Below are 25,172 nucleotides of genomic sequence, written 5' to 3'. Positions count from 1 at the left end.
AAAATCTAGAAAACCTAATATCTACTAATCCTTAAGATAAAAATAGAACATCCTTTGAAATAAATTTTCATTTCTTGTACTAAAATTAACACTTTACTCTCTCTTATAGTACTAGTAACTGTTATTACTTATTAGTATTGTCAGTCAAAAAAGTATATATCAAGTATCATTAATATGGTGGGGCGCTGGGCCGAGCTGAAGTGGGATTAGTCGGACCGCTTTTAAGGACTTGACCCAGACACCCACTCCGTCAGTACAAAAAAAAAAAAAAAAAAAAAGTATCATTAATATGCTGAAATGCTGAAATTATTACAGCCTTTACAAGAAAACGTGCTCTTTACGGATAGCTAACGCGAATATGCGCCCAAAACCATAAAAACCAAACGTCGAAAAGAATACAGCAAAGTATCTTTGTCCCCTCAGCTCTCCAGTTCCCTCTGCTACTTTCCCTTCCCCTCCAGGAAACACATTCGCAAAACCGCCAAGCAACTTCAAGAGTAGACCTAACCTCATTCGATACAAACTTTTTATCCTTCATTTGCTCCAGAAGCATCAAGGAGTCCAATACAGCAACTCGATCATGGAAGAGTAATATCCTTCTCGGTTTTCCCCATCATCTTTTTGGCCTTTTTTTTTTTTTGAAAGATCATCTTTTTGCATTCACAAACTACTTTGCTAAATTCGAGTATTGTAGCTTCTGATGTGGTTATAAATTTTAAATTTGGTATCTTTACATGATTTTGACAGATCTGAGACATATCCGAAAGACTATTACTCTCAAGAACCCAGAAGAACCACCTCAGACCCCACCTCCAGCTACTCCTCCTCCTCCACCACCAGTGTCCACGTGACAGCCCTTGATGGCCTAGTCAATGTTAATTCACTCTTCACAATAGCAGTATTTGTGGGGCTATCTTTAACCACCCCACACCAGCACAGCCTTGAAAATTCAGCTTGTGATGCCGGCATCGATGTGGCCAAGAAACTCCTTGTATTTGAGGTCGTGTCCTTTAGTTTCTTCCTCTTCTCATCCCTCATAGCTCAAGGCCTCAAGCTAGCCATCAATCTTTTGAATAGTAAAGATGTTGATGAGGCCTTTAGAGCCCACATCAGTTTGAGGGTCCTGAGATTTGGGATGTTGGGCTCTGCAGTTGGATCAGTAATGGGGTGCTTGTTCTTGATGCTTTCCATGGTGAATGTGATTGAAATAAGGCTGGGGATGTTGTCTTGTGGGAGTAAATCTACAGTTCATGCTGTTACTGCTTTGATTGTTCTGGTGTCGTCTGCTCTGTTGGTTTACATTTCAACTGCTCTGTACGCTTTTCTGCATTAGCTTAAGCTAGTGAGCTGTCTTTTTTTATCTCCAAGTTTATGACTTTATTGTATTTTCTGGTTATTGTGTACTATTCGGATGCTTCAAGGTGTTTAAGCTTGAGGTAATCTGTTATTTCCAGTGCAATTAGAAAAAAGTTTTGTTCTTTCAATGTTTTTGGTAGAGTTGAGGTTAAATCACTTTTCTGTCAAACCATTTAGATTTGGAGCCTAATTATCAAGTTATTATCTTTTCTACATTGTGGATTGCTTTGTTTTGGCCAAATCAAGTTTGTGATTCATACTTTGATTTGCTTGGAGTTCATTGACTTGGGACAGGAATAAATTCGGGAACAAAGAGGAGGATGAGTACTACTTATGAGGTTTAAATTAGTTTTTGTGGAAACTTTAACAGCTCGTGTAAAACTTCAGCATTGTCACAAATTAGGAGTAGACTGCAAATGATAGTTTCCTGTGAGAATTCTTACTCTTTTCTTTTGGTTACATTAGGCTTCGACACAACAGAAAAACAGCATCTTTATCCAACCTGTTAGGTCTTTTGCAAAGGCCGTCTGTTTTATGGTTGAATTTAGATATACCAACAGGCGAGTTTATCATAGCACATGCTGCAGTCTTTGAAGTCAAAGAAAGGTGATTCTTCAGTGAAAGCATGAAGCTTTGGTGCATCTGAACTCAAGTATGTTAAGGGAGAACAAACATAAGCTCTATCCTGTCCTACATTTCAAGAGCAAATGATTGCAGACACTTACGGTTACTTTATGCGAAACAAATCACCTTTATTTAGATGAAATTTTGATCTACTTCAATTGTTTGCTGACGAAGGATTGAGGAGCATTTGAAAATTTAAGCTACCGTAATTTGAAAGAAGGATGGACTGTGATCTGGTTGCTTGACTAATTTTATCTGCAATCTGTCCAATAGATGCAAGAAAGTTGGTGCTTCCTATGAAGATATCCAATGCTTCACCATGTATTTTCCGAATTTATTATTTCTACCTTACTCAATGAGTATTCCTCAGGTGAAATTGGATTCGGATGTCTTACATGAAATTATACATCTGGGGAAGGAATCTACATTATCTGTGACAAATCTCTTTTGATCAGTTATTCTTCCCTTTTTTTTCCCAGGAGCTGGTTGTGATTCACACAGTTGCCTTGCAAGTCTTATAGTAGATTAGAGATCTACTCTAATCTGGCCATATTTAACTTATGAAATACTAAAATCTTGGATGCTGCTTTCTACAACTGTTGTGAACTGTTATCTTCTGATGGTATTGTTGATTGCTTTTTTTTTTTTTTGGGTCAATATTTGCTTCCAATAGTGTGTTGTTTGACATACACGTTTAGTTGCAAGATTGCTGTTTCGCATGTTAACAGTGACTTAACATTGAGATCTTCAACCATCCATCTCTTTTTATTTCTTATGAGCATGAGAGAGAGAAATCTTGAAATGCTTGGTTTTAAGCAATTCGGTAACTGTAACCAGAAAATGCTAAGGTACTCTATACAGACACTTGAAGTCATCCAGGATATGGTATATCTTTAGAGCATGGCGCATCAGCATTCATATGGACATTGTGCGTTAGTTATCATGCTTTGGAAATGAGAAGTATGCTTTTGCTGCTAAAATAAGAAATGGGCTGTTCATGGTTTACGCATTTAAATAAAATGTGGAAAACAAAGTGTGTATCACTGCAAGTTAGAGTATACCTTCATTTGCTGCTGAAATGATGAGCATGCCCTGTTTTTCTTGCATAACACTTTGGGTTTGTAACAACTGGTATAGCATTTCTTAGGGCCTCGACTTGGAGAGCTCCATTTGCCATATAATAATGAATCTACTTGTGACTTCGTGTCGTGCTTTCTTTTGCTGATCCGTCAACCATGCATCAGTATTACTGGCTGGTTTTGGCCTGACAATGCCTTGTTCTTTTGATACCGGTAAGGTTTTGGTCTCATAGCAAAAAGAAAAAAGAGTTTGGGGAGGAGATCTCGGATCCTAAGTCTTACCAGTTACCAGGGCGTGAAATCTCACTATGATGTGATGTGAGCGGATTAGTTAAGTAGTACGTCTTTGTCTTCAGACAACTTTGCAGTCCTATTATTCATTGTTATTTTCTTACTCAATAGGTTCAAGGAGGAGACATCACAATGATTATGAAATCTGGAGTTCCCTTCCGAAGGATGTTGGGATGGTGGAAATTTTCAAGGAAACGAAAGGATTTACAGAAATCAGATAAAAGTCACTTGAAAGCAAACTAAAGAAATTGAAGACAAAATTATCCATTTCCATGAGGAACCATAAAACAATCAAATCCTATACGTTAATGGACAAGATTGCTGATTCGTTGCGATAGATGGTGTTATTGATAGCAAAACAGCAATTTCAATGTTGTAAAACAAAATGAAATAGAAAAGAAACTTGTTACTTTATCATTAAATGATTAAGTAAATTAGAAAAGAAACTTATTACTTTATCATTAAACTTAAATGTCTTTAGTATCGATGTAGTTTGGATAGCTAAATTTTTTCAAATAACATATCACTTGTATCATAAGAATATTTTCTAACCAAATTTTTTATATTCTCAACCGTCTTTTTATCTTGCATACATTACATCACAAAAGGAAGTGTTATAGTAATTATTTTAAATAATATTTTGAAAAATACTCTGTCCAAACACTTACATAGAAATAAAAAATAATAATTACAGAGAAATAAAAAAATAAAAGCATGTACCGTAACTACAGATGAACATCCAATTTTGTACATCGAATTAGTATTAATCCTTCGAGGGTAATCATTTGTCTGCAACACAAGGATTAATTTACTTTTTGAACAAATGTAATCTATATATATATGTGTGTGTGAAAATAACTATTTTAATTAGAGTTGTTTCTCATTCTTACGTGGCATGTCTAATTGAAGAAAAATAATGGGTTTTGGGTCATTCGGATTTTACCCATATTAAATATTATATTATATGTTTAAAAACTATCCCTAATTTTAAAATAACTAATTTTATCTTTTTGATATCTAAAATAACTTTAAAAGATGACTAATCTTAACTTAATGTTTTCTATGAAATTATTACATAGAATTATAGTAAAACCTTTTTCAAATCATAATTATTAAAATCTTATATATTCCATAAATTATTTCCTTTCACCACCGTATCGTTGATTTGTATTCAAATTATTTATCATCTCTTTCCTTAATTTTGAATTAACTTAGTACAAAAAAGAGAATTAACTGTTACATCAACATATTTACCAATATTATTGGAAACTAAATATTTATTTATGAAAAAAACCGGATTGCTCGATCTTTTTTACTTAATTAAATGTGAATATATAGTTCTAGATTTATGGTCATTATAAAAATTTAAATTATCTAAAAGAATATTTATAATAAAAGAATATCTACCGAGTTTTTGATATGAGATACATTATTTGATATATACTATCATATTATTGTGAAAGTATGTAAACAAATTTTAAAAAATTAATAAATAATTGAACATTTAGAATATATTAATCTTTCAAAGTTAACATGAGTGGACACACAGGATTGTTATTAATTTTCATATTTAAATTATTTATATTTGTATAAATTCATAATAAATAAGAAAAGAGACCGTGTTAAGGCACGGGTAAAATTATAATTTATAATTATTGAATCTTTCTAGGTCCTAATATCGTTTGTAGACAAAAAATAATAATAATAATCTTTCTAGGTCCAAATCTTTTTTTTTTTCCAAAATTTGCCCAAATCTTGTAGGTGTTCTTTCTAAGCCCCTGGTTTGCTACCTACTTTGCCCCACAGGCGCAAAAAGATAAAGCCACTGTTGATTACTGTTTGACTCAGTTGTGTCGGGTTAAGGCCGTCGCCGTCATTAATTCCACCTCGGTTTCATTAGTCGGAACCCGTCACCCTTACCCCCCCCACCCTTTCCCCCCCAAAAAAAAGAAAGGAGATCCTTTTTACTCTCCCTGTTCTGAAATTAGGGCTTTGCTCCCCTTTTGCTTCTGGTCATGGACTCTTTGCTAGCGAGCTACGCCTCTTCCGATGAAGAACAAGAAGATAAACCACAGCTCTCAAATCCCAAATCCGCTGGATTCCTCTCCTCGCTGCCGCCCCCAAAATCTTCATCATCTTCTTCTTCGTCATCCATCTCCTTTCCACTTCCCCCACCCCAATCTCACCCCCCAAAGCCCCCTGTCTCGTCGTCTTCCTCAACCCTGAATCCACATAAATCTAATGTACTTCAAGAAGAGGAGGATGGGCAGCAATTGCTAATAACTCCGGAAAGTTCGGGACTTTTGGCATCGCTTCCAAAACCATCGTCATCTTTGTTCGCTTCGCTTCCTCAACCCAAATCATCTTCCACGTCATCTCTTTTCTCTTCTCTTCCGCAGCCCACCAAAACCCTCAATCCTGATGCCCGAGCTCCGCCTCCTGCACAATCTGCTGGAAAGAGGGTGGTTCAATTTAAACCGCCTCCCGTATATTCATCCACTAATGTCGGCAATGAAGATGATGATGAAGACGATGATGACGACGAGGAGCAGGAGCAAAAGAAACAACCGGTAGTCCAGACTGCTTCAGTCAAGTCTTTTCTATCGAGTATCCCCGCGCCCAGAAACTCTGCCACTTTGGGTGCTCTTCCTTCGGCTTCAGGGTCGGGTAGGAGGTCAACCATTGACGCTGACGTGCCGGGCTTGAAGGACTCAAAAGTGGTGAATGCTGCTAGTGGGAGTGAAGCTGGTGTTAGTACTAGCAGTATAGGCTATTATGAGGGCCAATCAAGTAACGATCAGATGTCGATGAGCTCAGGTGGAGATCTTAGTAACTCGTCAGGATATGCAAATGGAGGCGGTGATTATTCGAGTTGGGGTCACGGGAGTGAGAATTATGCCAATCATGCTGGTTATGGTGCCTACGAAAATAATGGTGGTAGTGGTGTTGCAGGTGATTATCAGAACTGGGATGGAGGAAATGGGGATTCCGTGAATTACAGTGGTGATTATGGCAGTTATGCGAATTATGGGCAGTACGAGAATAACTGGGCTGACGTTCCTACTGCAGCTGTTGGGCCAGAGGTGTCTGGATTTGCTGAGAATGCATTGAGAGTGTCTGGTAAGAGAGGCAGGAATAATGCACCCGAGGAAATAGTTGAGGTGAAACAGGATGAGTTGATGAAGAATCGGCCTAGGGAGGACCAGGTCAAATTAACTGGAATTGCTTTTGGGCCAGCTTACCAGGTAAATAGAAGTTGTACTTCTGCACTATAATCAAGTCGTTTGAATAATTTTGTGATTCTGGCTTGTTGACATGTCTCTTCTTTTTCGCCCTTTACAAAGCACACGTAGTGTCTTCTTTAATATGAAATGCATGTAGTGTATAATCGGTCTGTCCATTATAGTGTTTTGGTTGAAAGAGACATGATTTTGTCGCATATTACTTGTGTATAATTGTATGAAGCTGGAGCTAGTAACTTGACTCTACAATTTGTAAGTTCATGTAATACTTGAGAAAAGGTCCCATTCTGATTTTTTGTGTTTTTTTTTCCTTTTTGTTTTTTGGGGGGGGGGGGGTATTATTGATATATTTTCATGAGTGTAACATCCAGAATTATCTCCAAGGTTGTATTGTGAGATTGAGAAGCTACATGTTCTTGTGAAACCAGCTGTAGGAGTCAGAAGCTATTTTCATTTACATTTCCTTTCTTTCTTAGCATCATAGAATCTTCTCTCCGCTTTAATTCTCTATCCTTTGCTGATGCAAGTTGTTTTCTTTGGCTGCAGCCTACTTCAACCAAAGGAAAGCCTTCAAAGCTGCACAAGAGGAAGCATCAGATTGGGTCCTTGTTCTTCGATATGAAGCAGAAAGAGATGGAACTTTCAGAGCGACGTGCCAGAGGCTTCCTCACCAAAGCTCAAACACAGGGAAAGTATGGGTGGTGAGGAAGAAGTGATTTGCTGTGTTCAGTGCACCTGAGCAAGTATTGCTAACCAAGAAAACTTTTCCTTTTCATTCTTCCTCTCTTCTTATACAACCCGCTTAAATACATACGTAAAATAAGGGGGATTTGCGGGCATTTTTGTATCTGGTTTTCTGCTTTATTTGCAGTCATAGCGCTTGTTTGAGCAATGACATTTCTGCATTGTGTAATCTTTTGCAAATCCTCCTCTGGTTAGCATATAAATTCATTCATGTTTCTTGTTTTCTTTGAGGGATTGGGGGGTGTTGCGACTTGTATATTTACCTTAAAGTTTTTTCCTTCAATAGTATTTTCTTGTTTGTTGGCAATTGATTCTTGTATTTTCTTGGAGCAGTACTCTTTTCAAACCCAAATTTACTAAATATCATGCAACAACTAATATTATACTCTGGCATGATTTTTTGATATTCTTGTCATACTTTGGGCTTTCTGTTTTGGCCTGAGTGTAAATCTTTTGAAGGCTGAAAGGCATCTTATATGGGCGACTTGAAGTGATGGATAGAAATTGTCTTCTTGTGGTGTAGTAGATTGCCTTGTGACTACTCTCTAGTATGTCTCTGCAGATTAGAAAGGTGAATTGGTGAGTTTGTTAGCCCATTGGTGGGTTTAACTGAATTGGTAGAACTGGCAGGGAGATATCAGAAACAGCAAATTAAGTCTTATTTCATTGTCACTTTTTCTCCTTTGGTATACGTTCCCTTGCAGGATCTGTTATTGTTATGGATGTGGGGGAACCTATGTATAATCCTCCAAGTGATTGGTTGCAGGTAAGGAAAGAAAGTGAAAATTACTAGGTAAACATTTCAGAGTAAATTCATTCTTCACTATTGATGTATTTGTGTTCGTATCATTTGCCACACCTAGCCAATGCAGCCTTGACGACCAAGAAGAGTGCAACCACAAGACTGAGCTGCCTAGACGTTGATGGATTATGGTTTTCAAAGTTGGTACCTCTTCTCAACGTCTAGTGGACAAGACAATGAAGGTGGATGCTAATATATACCGAGAGATTCAAGGATGGAAGCCAACTATTGAGTAGACGGTTATGGGCTTCAGGCTTTGGGAGCTAGTTAATTTCTATCATTCATGTCATCCAGATTAAGCTGGTGAAACACTCATGCACAAATTCTTGCACCTATGTCAACAGCAGAACGCACAGTAAAGTTGATGCTGATGCCATCACCAATAGCAGCTCCTGATATGTCTGTCCGTTTGTTTTTTTGTTCAGAAATAAGAGCTCTGGATTAAGAAGATGTGTACCTTGTTTAGTACTTACTGAGTTAAGTGTCTGTTGCTCCTTTTTTTTTTTGGTAATATTGAAATAAATGCCGTTCGTCAAACTGTAAAATCACACGGCGTAGCGTGAATTTACTGTTTAGCTTCATGGAACCTATGAAGAATTCAAGAGACTAGGCATTTTTTTTTTGTGATTATTTTTAATCAAATTCCAAATATCACACTAAGTATGATATTCTTTCTTCCTGCTGTTCTGGTACACGTCTTTGAGAGTGAGAAACCGATTTTTTATAATTTAATTTTATATACATTAACAATATATATTATAAGAGGATTAGATGTATAATATATAAGTAAATTTTGAATTTTAAACTTAAATTTAGATAAATTGTCGTACATTCACCTCAATGTATAAATATGATTCATCCATTTTTTATCCTCCTAATGACCAGAAGGATAAAACTGGAAGGCAATACAAGAATGATATCTGGATCAGGTACTTCATTGGTACGTATGGTAATAATAGCGAGTACAAAAAAGCTGAAGGGCTTGCAGTACTATACCGTTCTAAACATGAATCCCAGAGAACAGTTGTTCAGACTAGAGTGTTGGTTAAGTGCAAAATATTCGGCTTCCACAAAACAAATAGTGTCGTACCAAATCAAGCGTAAATCACAGATGATGAAGTTCTGCCTATTTAACCAATGACCAAACCAACGCCAAGACTTTTACGAGGCCCATTAACCAAGACACTCATAAGTTACAGAAAGAAACGAGAGAACGAAGAAACAAATAAGCCAGTGATAACTGAACCCATCAAATGGCTTTCATAAACTGAATGCATTACAGATACTGTCAACTTCATTCAATTTTTTCTGTCATTTTTTGCAAATATCCTTCATGAAGATGTCATTGAATGTCCATCTCAAATGGAATCGATTAAAGATGGTTCAAGATCTAGATGCTTTGAGTTGAAAATTGTCATTCCAACCTTAGCTGGTTTTGGTCTTTTTCAGGTCCTGATCCTTGATTGCTTCACATATCTTCTTCCAACAGTGGACCGATATTGCTGTCGGGATTAAAACCCAAAAGGCATTTGCAAGGACGTAGTATGCATAATAGTAAAACCAGCTTGCAGCAAAATTATCCCCATCCAAGTAGGATGTCAAGAAGTATACAATGGTGCCATACAGCTGCCCCAAAGAAATGGCCAGCTGAATCACATACCTGTACGACTTTTTTGTAGCTATAGCAAACCTGCCAAAATTAAACTATAATGTCACACTGAAACATATAGAGCATTTGTGAAGATGAGACTACCGCAAGCACAAAATAAAAAAATTTAGAAATATAGATAAATGATTGTATCCTCTTGGATGATACTAAGTTAACCCAAGCATACATACAGGGTGAGAAGACAAAAGGGACCCTCCAATACTGCTGTAACTCCTTCAATAGAAACAACTCCAGAATCACGTGCAGCATATCTTGAATCACCTTTGCTGTATTCCTTCCCTGCCATTTTCCATTTTAAAGCAATTACTCTCTTACAATCTCAAAGAAAGGATTCTGATTTGAATAACAGATTAAGCTAAAAACTTACAGACTTCAGCAAGGTAAACTGGGGTTGTCTTCTTGTAAAAGTCTGGAGTAAACACAAAATAACCTTCAAGGACCATGTGGGTTAGCCCCGTGAAGATCCACCAGCACATGAGTATTCTATCAAGCTTTGATATCTTGTGGATCCGTCCTACCATTAATTGAGGATGGTAAAATATTAAAGCAATGATCAATGAACTTCCACGTTGGCAAAGGATAGCTAGGAGTTAGATGTAAAAACCTCCTTATAAGCAGAATCCTAAAACAAGAAAGCCCAGTATGGGTGTGATCCAACAATTCTCCAACAGATTATAACACTCGTGCTCCTTCCTTTCCTACTCTATGGTCAACACAGTACATAAATAACTAAGCCTTTGACTTGTATAGGAAATTGCAATTAGGCAAAGATGACTTTAGCGACTTTAGCAGCTTGGCCGGTTACTCGGGATTCTCGGTTATTTAATTTCCTGATGTTAGCGATGCACAGTGCTCAAATAGGATTATTTTCTTCTCGGGACCTTTTACTTTTTTTCATTATGTGGGAGTTAGAATTAATTCCTGTTTATCTACTTCTATCTATGTGGGAAGGAAAGAAACGTCTGTATTCGGCTACAAAATTTATTTTGTATATGGCCGGGGGTTCTATTTTTCTCTTAATGGGAGTTTTGGGTATCGGTTTATATGGTTCTAATGAACCAACATTAAATTTTGAAACATCAGCCAATCAGTCGTATCCTCTACCCTTGGAAATAATATTCTATATTGGATTTTTTATTGGTTCAACTACATGTTGAATGAAATCATAACAATTTAAAAAATCAGATTTGAGGAGAGTATTTGGTTATTATCCAGACATCAATCAAGCAATCACAATTTATTCAATACGGGTATATATAATAAAGGCAAAGATCTCGGTAACGGCTTACGCCCTGTGCATGTAAGTCGTGCTGTAAAAAATCAAGTGAAAAACAAGGGGATTAGTGATTATTTTGTTTAGTTTCAGAACTCCAGTCTCAAGTGAGTTTTTAATCATTCATAATTGAGTTATACTATAGACCAATCAGGCAAACCCCATACATTCAATGATGGTTTCAATCTCAGAATTCCAATCTCAAATGAATTTCAAGTAATTCATTTACTAAGTCACATTATGGACCACTCAGGCGAAGTCCAATACATTCAAGGATAGTTGGGAACCATGCAAACCCCAAAAAGTCTTTGCAAGGGAGCACATACTGTTGCTGTAGGTGAGCTTATGTCAATGTGTCCCTGCTCACAATTAACATATATAAGACATTGTTGAGAGTGAATTTACATTGATTCACCTTAAGGCTTCCACGAAGAGATTAAAACAATTCATTTACCATATGAATTATGATATAATTCAGGATCTCAGATAAATAAATATTGTGTGGCAAACAGATTAACTGCATTAGATTGGAACAAGCAAGACTTTTCATTGTTGGACTACCCAGGCAAGCAACCTCTTATCAACATGACCACATTTCTACATCCTAACCTACAGAGATCTCACATACATTCTACTGGTGGGCTTGCAGCAACAAGAAATATATGAAGGAATGTAAAAGACTACATCAACTTATCAAAGTTTTGAACTTTGACTTCTAGAAAAGAACTTGTCACATGTTTTCAGCAAATTAAGTCACTTCAGCAATTTTAATTACCAGTCAACAAGTATGCTTGACAAAGCAGACGAAAAAAACAAAAACAGAATAACCCAATACAAGGGGAGATGGATTTAGTACTCATTTTGAATTGTTTAGATGCTTCAGATTCGGATTATCATAAGTTGCTAACTGATCTTAACTTCCGATTTTGCTTCCTGCCCGAATATAACAAGCAATACAAGGCAAACAAGAATACAATCAACTGAATACTAGTTACATGGAAGAAGTAGAACAACTATGCATGAGATACTACTAAAAATCATAGCAACGGCGACTGGTGAGAGAACAATCAATTACCGGAACCGATCCAGACAATGGACACAGCGAGTAGGGAAGCAAGCAGATAAACCCCAACAATAGTGGAAGGGGGGAGGAACGCAGGTACAAAACCAGGCAACTTCAAATCCCTTGGAACATATGGGTGTTCAACTTCTCCCACATTTGCCATCTTCTGTTTTACTTTCCCAAATCAACAAATGCTTTCAGAAATAACTGCAATTGTCACAACAGTAGACTAATACCAGTTAGTGTCAGTAGCTGAGCGAAACAAGAAGTTCCTTCGCCAGTCTTATAAATATGTGCACCTAGTCTTAACAAAATAAATACATGCAAGAAAGAAAGGGAGAAAAGAATACCGTCGGCCTCGGCAACGGCAATATCGAGGGTTGGGTTGAGTTTTAACAGGTCTAGTAGAAATTGGGTTGAGATGAGATTTAATAGAAAGGGTTGACAGGTCAGAGACGAGAAGAAGAGGAGCGTTTGTGGTGGAAGCCTTAAAATATTTCACGTTTTTAAGAATGGATCAAACTTTATGTTTTTTTCATTTTTCCAGCGAGAGATCTACAGCTTCTTTCACCGTATCACCCCTTGCCTTTTTAGTGTAACTGTGTAAGTGGGAGATATTCAATCCAAAAATTCTTAATTATACCCCCTCCTTCATGTCATCTATAGTCCATTTTCCTCTCGCCCCGATTAGTAGAGTTAGTATTTGATTCCGCTACTGTAGATAATTATTATTAATTGATGACAGCCAGTAACAGGCTGTTGCTTGTAAGATCTTTTTCTTTCCTTCACATTTAGGCACATAGATTGGGGGTTGGGAGAGACGAGAAAAAGATGGGCAGGTCATAAAACCCCGAGTTAAGAGGAAATAGTTTGGATTAGTTGTTTTTTAAAGTATTTTTGAAATATTTTAACGTAATAATATATATGAAAAACTTTTATTATGGATGTTTTTAGTGATGGTTTTTAAGGTATTTTTGAGATGTATTTTGAAATATTTTTAAACTTCAAAAATTTTTTAAAAAAAATTAACATCTACCACAGCCACCATCAACTCTATCTCTTTCTTTCTCTTCCCCCTCCTTCATCCTCCCCTTACCCTTTCCTTCCACATCTTGTCCTTCTCCTCCCCTTCCTCGATTTAGTTTAGACCAAATTGAGACCTCTGGTTGCAACTTGGTTGTAAGCCAGATTGGGTAGGGAAGGGAGGGGAAGGGTGGATGTGACGGGAAAGGGGAGAGAAAAGGAAGGGGAGAAGGAAAGAGGGGGAGGGAGGATAGAGAGGGAGGAGGAGGAAGGAGAAGATGGTGGCGGCGATGATGGTCAACGGTGGTGATAGATAGAAGAAAAAATGGTGTAGATTTTTATTTTTTAATTTTTTATATATTTGAAATTATTTTTGATATATTGTATGAATATGATATTTTTTGAAGTTATTTTTGTTATATATTATCGTATCATTGTAAATAAAAAAATTTTTTTTAAAAAAAAATGAAAAATCCAAACAAAGCCTATACTTTTTCTCTGATGTGGTTAGGGAGATTCGTGGAGGAATAGAATGGATAAGAGTTTAATATAACCGACTAATACTAGCAATTAGATGAACAATCGACGCATTTGCCAACCTGTTTTTCTTTCGTGTTTTTTTTTTCTACTTTTAGTTCTAAGGCCTAGTTGGGAATTTTATTAGGAAATAAGCAAAAAGGGTTGTTGGAGGTTAGTTTAAAGATTTGCCCATTTCTTTCCTTTTCAGTTTTCTCTCCCCATCAAACTCTCCAATGAAGGAAGCCTCTATTATTTTCTTTCATTTTCTTCCCTTCGAAATTGGGTAGGTGTTACAAATGGTCCACAGTCTACAGTGTCACTAGTACGTAGCAGTGGTGACTAGTAAAAATTTAGGAGTCAGAATTGGTGATCCAGCAAATGAGATGCAGATCCCGCCCATCCCATGTGCGCTTTAAGGATCTTTATATTCAAACGTGCACCGAAAATGTCAAGAACAAGACAAAAGCACCATTACTCTGATTTTGGAAAATGAACAATATCACTGTAGCACTTGACATCTTGTTATCTTCTTTTTGCTTTTCCTCTTTTTTTTTTACTGGTCATTGACTAATCCAACGACCAATTATTGGTAAAAATGTTACAAATTACTCGTAGGAGAGATGGGCAGTTCTAAAAATTATGGATAAAATTTTTCAAGCAGGATGTCTCTTTCTTTATTGATTAGTTTTTGATTCTGATAGATGGTGATGCGTGTAAGTTATTGATCCTCCAAATAATTATAGGTCTGGTTCTCTACTGATTATTTTAATTGATTCTAATTTTGAATAATTAATTTTTATTGATATTCTTATTTATTTTTTGTCTTTAAATTATATATTTTTTAATAATCAAAAAGCTAAAATTCAAAATCTATTAAAGAGTAACTTTTGTTGATTCTGATTATTCTCCATAATCACTTCTCATAATCAATTTTTTGTGAAATTCAAAAGCAAAACGAGAATAAAACCTACCTACCACCAATTCCAAACCGAGCTTTAAATGAAAATTGCTTTCTAGAATACTTTTATGGATAAATTATTCTTAATTAACCCTATCTTTATTCCTTAGCATTTAGCAATGACTTGTCAGCTACTGATAATGAAATCTACGAGCTAGTATACTATGTTTGGTATGAAATCTTCTGCATTTTTTTTTCAGTAATTGGGAGGATCTCGAATTTGGTATCAAAAGAGAGTGTAAATGAGAGATTTACGCCATCTCTTCGATACCACCCAATCCATCCCGTTGTCTTCGACTCTGTTTGAAGAAGAATAATAGCTCATGCCCCCCTTTTTTTTTCCCTCTCTTCTATTAACGCGTGCTTTGACGTGAACATCCATGATGCCAGAGCATTCGGGGGAACACATTACTACGAAGTTATGAGAAATTTGATACCCATTATGCTGCTAATCTGCCAAAGCAGATTAAAAAGATGCTGGTCAGTCTAGCAAACACCCCTTCAAATTCTGTGGAAAGTACGCAGTATAATTGGAAAGCTGATGAAATTTGGGGCCTGGCAAAGTGTGAGTTAACGTAATTTTGATGAGAGAAGAAATATACGCTTTGGTTTCAGATAAAGGAGAAGTCGATTTTTTGCTAACACTTTTGAAAAATCTACCAAAACCACCAGTATAGGGTCAAAACTATTTGCACTAAACAGTGCCATGCTCCAGAAGAAAACCTGTCAGCAAGGTACTAAACCTTTTGTGCACAAATTGTAATTTATTTACATCAATAAAACTCTCATATTTTATAAACTATTTTTTTTTTCGGTACAAATGATGAATATTAGAGGGAAAAAATAAATAACAGAGAACCCTCCTGACAAAGTCCACGTCTGTTTAAAAATTGCACAGATTATTTTTTGAGAGTGAAAAGAGAATAATGAAAACGGAAAAGGAAGAGGGAAAAAAAAAGCAAAAAAATCCATGACTCACCGAATTTGAGGATTGAATACCGAAAAAGGAAAACGAAAGGCTGATAATGAAGTCAAGATCCACTCGCGGCCCACGGACGTGCAACCAACCTACAGAATGTCATCAACTGTTAGTAGCCAACTCCAATTTCGGACCCATCACCCAGGCCAGCATGAAAGGAGCTCTGGCCGACTGGGCGATTGGCAGCAGGCGCCGAAGGGCCCTTCATAATTATTTGTGATTTTGGAACATTGGACTGGCTTCCCGTTCCCTTTGCTCCCAATCCCTCCAAATCAAATATTCTTCTTTTCTGAAGGATTCCTTAGTAAGTACCGCTAGTACCTCTTTTTTCCTTAATTCTGTGGAGATGTCATGTCCCCTGCGGAACTCATAGCTTATGGTAGACTCCTTTTTTTGCTTGTTTTGCGCTGTTATTTAATCCTATTTATATACGTTGATCGTACGTTTTACTGCTTTCATGACTGTGTCCCTTACTTATTGAGTTGATTTATCCCACAAAAGAGTATCTTTTTTTTTTTTTTGAGTTTTCAATTTCTCTTCTGAAAAAAATATTAGGTAGGCATCTTAGGTTTAGGGATTGAATCAGGTATTAGTATGATCACAGCCTATTCTTTCCAGTTTATAGAGTCAGAGAGAGAGAGAGAGAGAGAGAGAGAGAGAGAGAGAGATTTTTCAACCCAAGAAGAGAGACGAGGGTTCGAACAATTGGGCTTGGATGGGGTAGTTTGCCAATGGTAAAGAGTTAGAGTTTTGTGGAATTCCTAGCAATGCATTTTTTATTCCGGGAATTATTTTCTTCTTCATTTTGAACTTCTAGTTCGGGAGGGGAAAAATTGAAGCACCTGAATGAGAAGTAGAATGGAAAAGGTGAGAATCAATATGAAACGTGGAAAAAAGATCTTCTTAACAACCTGGCTATATTTGATTCTCTATCGAAGTTTGTTTTTTCCTTATTTTGTAACTTTTCGCATGGAGAAAGGATAATTTATATGTTGCAATTTGTCGATAGAGACCATCATATCTTTTGCCCCTTTTCTCCATCTCGCTTTACATATTTTGTAAAGCCATCTCAATTGTGTTGCCTTTTCACTATAACTTATTGATTGTAGCTGTACTCCCACAGACTTTAAAAACTAGATAACTTTGATGCATCCATAACAATGGGGTAATGAGCTGCAGCTGTTTGGCTTTTATGGTTTCGGACTAGATTCGTACTAACTTTCAGGAATATCAGTATACTTTCCAGTGTTTGTCTTCCGCATTTGTGCTTGATAGACTTGTTCCTATATAGAATGACAAGTGCTTTTGTTATCCCTTTCTTACCATGTGTACTGGTTTGACCAATAACAAATGAGGAAGGAAACCTAGCAACTCGATGTAACCTTAATGTGGAGTACAAAGAACCTAGCAGAATGTGTGGGTGACAACACAAAAGCTGGTTGACATTGTATGCTCTCTTAGTATCATATTGTTAATTTATTGATTTTTGGTGGTCTATTTCATATCCAGTGGATTTGGACAAGGAAGATAGGAACAGAGAGGAAGAGAACAACAGTGAAGGGAAAGAAGGGGAAGATGTTGTAGGCGAAGGAAACGCTGAAGAGTTGGATGCAAATGATGTCATGGATGTTGATGGCAACACAGGTCAGTTAAAAGATAGTGAAGTTCTTGAACCTTATGTAGGTATGGAATTTGAATCAGAAGATGCTGCCAGGAAATTTTACATTGACTATGCCAAGAAGGTGGGGTTTGTCGTGCGTATTATGCAGCGTCGTCGCTCAGAAACTGATGGTAGAACTCTTGCTCGTCGTCTTGGATGTAATAAGCAGGGGTTTTCTCCTAATAACCAAGGTTCAGTTGCATCAGGTAAAAGGCCTAGGTGTAGTGCACGTGAAGGTTGCAAGGCTACAATTCTGGTTAAGATGGAGAAGTCAGGAAAATGGGTTGTGACAAGATTTGTGAAGGATCATAACCATCCACTCATCATCAGTGCTCGCGGAGTTAGTAATGGAGTGAGATTTCTTCCAAATGTAACATATTCTTTCTTATTCTCTTTTTTACTCCATTTGTGACATATTGCTTGCCTTTATGGGTTCTTGGTCCTAGGAAGGATAGAATACCTGATGTATTTTTGCCTTTATCCATTTTTGTTTTTCAGTTTTGAAAGATTCTGGAGCTTTTGCTGATTTTAACAAATTTGCATAATTCCTGCGTCTCTGTGTTTGCTACAAGCTACTGCTTGTGCCCAAGTTTTATAGGCATTAGAGTAAGTTTGGTGATAAAACTCTTACCTTTGGAGGCCCATAAGGACTTCTGATATGAGGCATAATTTTTTCTTGAAGAAACTTGAATTGTTCCCTGCAAAGCAAATATGAAGTACCACATGGGATTTGTTTCTCTGGAAGTTATTCTTTCTTCGAGCCCAATGATGATCTTATGTATCTGCAGCATCAACATGAATCGTATATTTGTCACCATGTTACTTCCATTTGGTTTTACTTTTGATCACTGTGTAGCTTTTGATAATAAACAAATGCTTAGCAAGCTGTTTTGTCCATGAAAAAATACGAGAATATGATTAGGATTTTAGAAGTAAGGGATTCTATGTAGTAACTTTTACCAGTGACCTTAGTCCACGGAATATATGCAGAGGATAGAGTTTCAAATTCATTTCTTTTTTGTGCTTCACATGAAATCCATGCTTGCAAATGTAAAGTTAAAAAAGTATTTGTGCGTCTTATGTATGTCTAGGTTGACAAGGATAAGAAGATTGAGCAGCTTACTCTGGAGTTGCAGCGTCAAGACCAGCTTTGTACAGCATACAGAAACAAGTTACTCAACTTTTTGGCCAGTGTTGAGGAGCAAGGTGAGCACCTGTCTTCAAAAATTAATGGTGTTATCGAAAATGTGAAGAAGATTGAAGCTGAGATACAGAAATCATCAGGCCATTGATAGTTTCAGTATTGTTTCGATGTCTTTTGATTCTGTTCCTATGCTATCTGATCAGCTTAAAAGATGATACTAGCTTTGTACAGGATTTCATGTGGTGAGGCCAACAAACACAAGTAGCCTATTATCTTTTTCTTCCTTTTGTAGATCTAGTTTGGTAAATTCCGTCATGTCCTAGATATGATTTGCACATGTTCTTATTGAATGCTAGTAGTGCATGCAACCTGTATCCTGTCTTTCTCTAAGCTTCTCTTTTGATCCGAGAAAAAAAGAGTGAAGGATTGTGAATGTGGATGCTAGTAGCAAAGTTATAACAGCACTTGGAATCGCCTGTTCTCTGCCTGCGCTGCTGGGGATGCAGTATTCCTGTCGGACAAGATGATTGTTGTCCATGCTCTTAAATCTGCATTTAATGCAAATATTGGTTCCGAGTAGTATGTAGACTTCGCACTTGCAGGCTTCTTGTCAGTTTAATTGCTTTCTTATCCGTATACAAAATTTAAAAATAGAAATCACTTTGACAAAATAAATTGGCAAAGCTGTATTAGCTCCAAGAAAAATGAAAATAAAGAAAGGGGTGATTTCTTTTTCAGGGTTCCCTATGCAGATTAAAATCCTCACAATGCAGAGGAAGTCGAGTTATAAAATACTGGAATAGTAAGTTGAAAAAATTCTAGAAAAATTCCAAAGAAGGAAAAAGACTTGGAATTCCTCCAACTTTGGGTAAATGACAACAAATATTTTTCACCAAAAAAAAAAAAAAAAAAACCCACATTGCCACTCAATACTAGTAACTTCAAGGCCATAGAAACAAGCACGGTAATTTCGGGCGCGAGTAAAAGGTGCAGTCACTACAAGATTTGACGCGAAAGGTTTATCAAAGTCCCAAGGCAAAAACTTCAACGGCGACTGACAGATAAAACCATTTCTGGCGGTTGCCCGTTCAGTCGGACATTAAAGCCGGAGAGATCAGCGTTAGTACTAATTGGTACCCGTCTTTACACCGATAGATAACCTGGCAACTGCCAGCGCAGATAGGCGGCCTTGGCTTGGGGGGCTGCCTGACGCCCAACCCCAAACCAGTAAGTTTCTTGCATTCTTTCTTCTGCTCACCACCCACCCTAACAGTTTCTTCTCTCTTTTTTTTTCCCCTTGTTAATTTTGAAATTTGAGCTTGCAACTTTTGTATACTTCACCCCAATTAATTGTTTTAATCTTGGAGAATTTAATTGTCAATCTAGCCACTGCTTTTCTTACAAAAATGCACTGTTCTACTGTTTAAGGCGAAAATACAATTGGGTTTGTAATGCTGTGTAGTATTTAAACCCGAATCTGCATAGAATTCAAAACTTTATACGCTCACAGTTTCTGAGCTCAGATATGATAAAAAAATGCGTTTATGTAACTATCTGATTACGACAATTGGATTTCTATGCCTTGTTTTCGAGGATGTCTTGCGTCGATGTTTTACTACTACATGTTGTTAGTTCAATTCCCCCACCCCCCCTACTTTTATTTGGGTTGAAGTGGGATAATGTGATCGAACTTGAAACGCAGCATAATTTGAATAGCTGGGACAATAAACAACTTCCAGCCATACTGCCCAACTGGTGGAGGCCTGAGAAGGGGGGGTTGAGTTTTGGATTAATGGTGGAAGCTATTGTTTAAGCTGTACGTTTGATTTACCAATTTCCCAGTAATTAAACTGATTTTCCTGCTGGCAGGCTTGGATGCTGGAGCTGCTTCAGTGAACAGTTCCGCAGAAAGGCAGCCTGGTGCAAGCGAAGAGATCTCAGTTCAAGAACCATATGTTGGGATGGAGTTTGATTCTGAAGATGCTGCAAAGGAGTTTTACGATGATTATGCAAGGCATCTAGGGTTTGTCATGCGTATTGATCAGTGCCGGCGTTCAGAGGTTGACAAGAGGATTCTTTCCCGGCGGCTTTCATGTAATAAACAGGGTTACTATGTCAAAATGAAAGACCAATACGGTCCAGTTCGGAAGCCACGCTCCAGCACTAGAGAAGGTTGCAAGGCAATGATGTTGGTAAAGGTTAATAAGTCTGGTAAGTGGGTGGTAACCAGATTTGTGAAGGACCACACTCATCCATTGGTTGCTTCTAGTCGAACTTGTCGAACTGCCATGGTGAGTTCTTGTCTCAGAGAAAGGTAGCAATTGTCACTTTCCCAACTTATTTATTCCAGTGTTTAGTTGACAGAGATGCTGTGCTGAAGCTCTGGCATCTGTTTGACTTCTTTAATGATGAGACATCTCACAGGCATCCACTTAGTTGCAATCCTGAATAGGATTAGGCATGTAACTGGTTCTCTTGGGTTTTAGTCATCGTAGACTATATTTTTCATAGGACTAAATTATGCAAGGAGATGAGAAAGTTGCATCATTCATTCAAAGAAACAACATTACCTGTGGAGTTCTAGAATGTTTTCTACTTAAACTGGTTCATTTGGATTAAACTTCCTGTTATATTTTGAAGATCATCAGCCTTTCTTATTGTAGTTCCTTGTAGAGTTTCAAATGTTGCATTTCATAGTTAGCTGCTTGGTGGTTCTGTTTGTAGGATCACAAGGACAGGAAAATACAGGAACTGACACTGGAGTTGGAGCGCCAGGACAAACTGTGTGATCTTTATCATGAACAGATAATCACATTCTTGCAAAGTGTAGAGGAGGAAACTGGGCTTCTGTCAACCAAGATTGAAGCTGCTGTTAAGAATGTCATGGAAATGGAGGCAGAAGCTAAACAGCAATCAAACCTGCAACAAGCGCATCTTCAGTAGATACGTAATTTACTATTTTCAGAGAGCTCTTCTTTATGTTAGATTAAAGTTGGTTCTTTTGATTTTTCAAGTGTAGTTGGCTGAGTGAAAATTGACTGTTTAGATAATAGTAGTATAATGCGGAGATATCAATTGAAAATTTGTTTTTATGGCATCTTCTCTTCTCTGGAGTGCTAAATTATTTCTTTCATGTATTGCAGCATACTACTTCTGGGAAAAGAAATGCGGCTGTTGGTTGTGGATATTAGGGCATTAAGCAGTATCAAATGTATATGGGCAGAGTTATTGTAAATGAATGGCAGAACAGCCAAGCTATTCAGCAATGTGGGGTGCATCCTTCCCCTATTTGTACAAGAGGAAGGAGGAACAAAGCCTGGTCAGAGGCTTCTTTTGCATGAGTTGGGAATAAGGACCTGGCTTGTGGGCTGGTGTAATAGAAATGTAGATTGGAGAAACAAACTGAAGTCGATTTCTGTTTGTGCGAAATGATCAGATTGGGATTCGCTGGCACAGTACTCATTTGATGCTATAGGTGGGTGAAATTATGTAACCTTCCTCTGTTGAATGCGGTATCATATTTCCAACACCGGATGCCAAACTGTTGTTTGCGCCTTACATGTCCCCCCCCCCCCCCCCCTTTTTTTTTTTTTAAATGTCCCATCTTGTGAAGTCAGGAAGATGATGATCTAAGAACAGACTGGAGGCCTCTTCCACCAGAAAGTGCATTTTTTTTAATTTTTTTTCGGAGCATATGCTAGTAGTAGTAAAGTTTGTAAATTTAGAATGTTGTCTTGAGAGGCAATTGGTAGTTTTGTTGCAAGTGTTGATTTTCAACTAAGAAACGGTCACAATAGTACTGGCTCGAAGCTATAAAAAAAAATTTATATCAAATTCAAGCATTGAAGAAATGTTAAATCGGACTTTATGATTCAGTGTCATTGATTCACAGAAAAATCAAAATCTCCCGAAATTTTTGAGTAGATTGAACTGAAAAGTAAAAAAAAAAATCAAAAAAAAGAGAGAGAGGGAGAGTGGAGTGCGTCGGGAATTAGATATGGTCCGCGACGCAAATAATTAAAAAGCCCAGAGACTGTGTGGTTTAAAAAACCCGTCACGAAGTTGTGACCGGGGGATCTCAACATCGTGTAGGTGAGATCCTTGAGACCTGATAGACCTCTCCGTACGGCGCACTCCTCATTTTTCTCCATTTCCAGAGCTTCCGAAAATAGGCGGCAAATATTTCCAGTTGCCGGCTGGCAAGCGGGAACTGGGAAGTGGCAACATCAAATCAAATCAAATCAAATCCAACCGCAATTCATCTGATTGAGCCGGCTAACGTTTAACCCAAGCTTTCTTTCATAAGTAGTTAGGGTTTCTGTTTTCGGTACGTTCTTCTTCCTCTTTCCTTTCTTTTTAACTGACTTTATTAACTTCTCCTGAATTTGGAATCATTAACCTCATATTACGGAGTTAAAATCCACTAATTAAGACTCTTCAACTGTTTATTCTTCTTAAGTTTCTTTAATCGTTAATTTTTATACGCTTTTTATTTTTGTTTTTAATTCTTAAATTTCTACGGCTTAGTTAATATGATGAATGAAGAAGGTGTCAGTAGTGAGAAGAATGAGAAGCATTATCACTTTGTTGGATCAAAATGGAGTGTGGAGATACTTCAGATACGGTCGAAGGGTTCATTTTTCTGATGTTTTGGAGGGAAAAACCCGCTTTCAATTGAAGCAATTGTCCACAAGCTTCCATTGTTAAGCTTGAATCTGTGAACTTATTCACACGACCTTGTATAAATTAGGCATTGTAAGAGAGGCATTTATACGGGAGATCTTATATGTAGGGAAAAAACCAGTCTGGCGAATGGCAGTAGTAGGTCGGTGTTATAGAGTCCATCCACCGCTGATTTATCCCTGTTGTTACTCCCACAGGAAAAGCACCATTTTATGATTTCACTTAAGAATGACGGAGTATAGTCAGTGTGTCATTTACTGGGGATAATGAGCCTCCATGCATACAAATGGTGTCAAAGAGGATGGACTTTGCTTACTCAATTCCCGCAAATTTATAAGCTGGTGTCTAACCCTTGCTTTCTCGAAACGTTGATTTATTTGTCAAAAATATGTCTCGATCTTATTAATTTTGCAATCTCATTAATAGAATGAGGTTTCTCAATCATGAAAGCAGACCACAGAGAGATTTTCAAGCATCTTGTGACCAATTTTCAGAAAATTTATGTTATACTTTTGCTTTTTTCCTTGGCCACTTGTTGATGGTCATTTCCTCATGCTGCAGCACAACAATGATGGACTTGCAGATTCTATAGGTTTGTGCGCGCTATGGACAACTCAACAAGTCAAGTATTTAATTCTGTTGAAAGAAAAAGCTTTCTGCCTATTGACAGTAATGGCAATGTTTTTCTTGATGACGAGCTCTCAACAAGCATGGAGTTATGCATAGGCGAAGATGATAAATGTGTTGGACAGCTTATAGCTATGCCATTGACTGAGAATGTTGTTGAGCCCCACATAGGCATGGAGTTTAATTCAAGGGATGATGCTCGAGATTTTTATGTTGCTTATGGCAGGCAGACAGGCTTTACTGTCCGCATTCATCATAACCGCCGGTCACGCATCAATAACATGGTTATTGGTCAAGATTTTGTTTGTTCCAAAGAAGGTTTTCGTGAAAAGAAATATGTGCAGAGAAAAGATAGAGTTCTTCCTCCACCGCCTGTCACTCGTGAAGGTTGTCCTGCCATGCTGAGGGTTGCTTTTAAAGATGGAGCTAAGTGGGTAGTCACAAAGTTCGTGAAAGAGCACAATCACAGTTTGATGTCTCCTAATAAAGTTCCTTGGCGAGGTTGTGGAAAGAATTTGATCAACCAGGTACTCTCTCTCTCTCTCTCTCTCTCATGGACGAACTATTGAGTTGGCCTTGTTCTCAGGACTGGATGAAAAGCATCATTATGCCATCAAGATGTGTATTTGCTTATTTAAGCTTAATTAACCTTTGTCTCCAGTAATGGAACTCATGGTTTTGAGGAGAATAGGTTGATGATAGATAGAGTAACATGCAGAGTAGCATAGTCAGATGGGAGATTTCATTTTAAAGTTGATCCATGTATTGCAAATGGGATGATTTAGTATTTGGTTTTTTCAGGATGAAAAAGATCAAAGGATTCGAGAGCTCACACTTGAACTTTACAATGAAAGGCAACGATGTAAACGTCGATGTGCAGTTTACCAGGAACAATTGCAGACATTGTTGAAATATATTGAGGATCATACTGACCACTTATCGAAGAGTGTTCAGGAAGTAGTTGAGCGTGTACAATCTATTGAAAATGAAGAACTAGAAGATTCAGATTAGCTTGGTTTGTTTGTAGAAATTCTTTTGTTCCTTATTCATTTGTTTTTATTTAATTTACCTGATCTAACTTGTAAAAATAGAAATAGTTGGGACGGTCCAGTTGAGTTACTATATTGTCCATTAACATGACCATCTGCATTAATCAACATGTACTTAGACGTGATAAACTCTCTAATCTTTAGGTTTTTCTCAAGTAGTTTTCTGCTTGATGGAAAATGTGAAGTGCAAATTGAGAGGGAAATTTACTCTTTTATCCTTTGTTTCCTCATCTCTTTCCTGCTGTTTAACATCTATAGCCTAAGTTTTCTACTGGTTTCTGGAGATGACTAACCTATGGTTTGCTATCAATTTTCCTGTGACTGGTTAGGAGCGGCCCACCAAATGCGTGATTATGGTGGCTTCATTTGCTACTGGTATACAGCAGA

General features: G+C 37.4%; 6 protein-coding genes across 10 annotated transcripts; 5 read left to right on the top strand and 1 right to left on the bottom strand.

Annotated features, from left to right (window-relative positions):
• Positions 1 to 384: 384 nt before the first annotated feature.
• LOC113761791 lies at positions 385 to 1,484 on the top strand. The gene is made up of 2 exons (XM_027304931.1): positions 385 to 588; positions 748 to 1,484. The coding sequence occupies exons 1-2, from the start codon at positions 581 to 583 to the stop codon at positions 1,331 to 1,333; spliced, it is 594 nt and encodes a 197-aa protein (XP_027160732.1). The 5' UTR covers positions 385 to 580; the 3' UTR covers positions 1,334 to 1,484.
• A 3,794-nt stretch (positions 1,485 to 5,278) lies between these two features.
• Positions 5,279 to 8,740, top strand: LOC113764353 (uncharacterized protein DDB_G0271670). 2 transcript variants are annotated; one of them, XR_003467612.1, is made up of 3 exons: positions 5,279 to 6,595; positions 7,139 to 8,102; positions 8,200 to 8,740. XR_003467612.1 is itself a non-coding variant. In XM_027308313.1 (2 exons), the coding sequence occupies exons 1-2, from the start codon at positions 5,366 to 5,368 to the stop codon at positions 7,295 to 7,297; spliced, it is 1,389 nt and encodes a 462-aa protein (XP_027164114.1). In that variant the 5' UTR covers positions 5,279 to 5,365; the 3' UTR covers positions 7,298 to 8,740. The 2 variants fall into 2 exon arrangements, 1 of the variants encoding a protein (XP_027164114.1); XM_027308313.1 differs by having other exon boundaries at positions 7,139 to 8,740.
• A 422-nt stretch (positions 8,741 to 9,162) lies between these two features.
• On the bottom strand, positions 9,163 to 12,739 carry LOC113775246 (probable 3-beta-hydroxysteroid-Delta(8),Delta(7)-isomerase). Its single transcript, XM_027320039.1, has 5 exons — positions 12,494 to 12,739; positions 12,156 to 12,350; positions 10,175 to 10,321; positions 9,978 to 10,086; positions 9,163 to 9,828 (listed from the first exon to the last, which is right to left on the bottom strand). Exons 2-5 carry the CDS (start codon positions 12,304 to 12,306, stop codon positions 9,564 to 9,566), a joined length of 672 nt encoding a protein of 223 aa, XP_027175840.1. The 5' UTR covers positions 12,307 to 12,350; positions 12,494 to 12,739; the 3' UTR covers positions 9,163 to 9,563.
• Positions 12,740 to 15,773: 3,034 nt separating this feature from the next.
• Positions 15,774 to 18,890, top strand: LOC113749276 (protein FAR1-RELATED SEQUENCE 5-like). Of its 4 annotated transcripts, XM_027292985.1 has the most exons (4): positions 15,914 to 16,001; positions 17,132 to 17,413; positions 17,489 to 17,652; positions 18,374 to 18,890. In XM_027292985.1, exons 1-4 carry the CDS (start codon positions 15,974 to 15,976, stop codon positions 18,572 to 18,574), a joined length of 675 nt encoding a protein of 224 aa, XP_027148786.1. In that variant the 5' UTR covers positions 15,914 to 15,973; the 3' UTR covers positions 18,575 to 18,890. The 4 variants fall into 4 exon arrangements, with proteins under 4 accessions (XP_027148779.1, XP_027148786.1, XP_027148773.1 ...); XM_027292978.1 differs by having other exon boundaries at positions 15,774 to 15,926; positions 17,132 to 17,652; XM_027292972.1 differs by having other exon boundaries at positions 17,132 to 17,634.
• A 669-nt stretch (positions 18,891 to 19,559) lies between these two features.
• On the top strand, positions 19,560 to 21,981 carry LOC113774201 (protein FAR1-RELATED SEQUENCE 5-like; the record flags this gene model as incomplete). Its single annotated transcript, XM_027318764.1, has 4 exons — positions 19,560 to 19,653; positions 20,296 to 20,717; positions 21,151 to 21,373; positions 21,570 to 21,981. Coding segments are annotated over 3 exons (735 nt in total), but the record flags the coding sequence as incomplete, so codon positions are not given.
• A 517-nt stretch (positions 21,982 to 22,498) lies between these two features.
• LOC113777471 (protein FAR1-RELATED SEQUENCE 3-like) lies at positions 22,499 to 25,000 on the top strand. Its single transcript, XM_027322566.1, has 3 exons — positions 22,499 to 22,753; positions 23,671 to 24,263; positions 24,538 to 25,000. Exons 2-3 carry the CDS (start codon positions 23,715 to 23,717, stop codon positions 24,745 to 24,747), a joined length of 759 nt encoding a protein of 252 aa, XP_027178367.1. The 5' UTR covers positions 22,499 to 22,753; positions 23,671 to 23,714; the 3' UTR covers positions 24,748 to 25,000.
• The last annotated feature ends 172 nt before the right edge of the window (positions 25,001 to 25,172 follow it).

Source organism: Coffea eugenioides, chromosome 1 (genome assembly GCF_003713205.1).
Source record: "Coffea eugenioides isolate CCC68of chromosome 1, Ceug_1.0, whole genome shotgun sequence".
Taxonomy (NCBI): domain Eukaryota; kingdom Viridiplantae; phylum Streptophyta; class Magnoliopsida; order Gentianales; family Rubiaceae; genus Coffea; species Coffea eugenioides.
The sequence above is the reverse complement of the archived record's forward strand: the minus strand, read 5'-3'. Positions and strand labels throughout refer to the sequence as shown.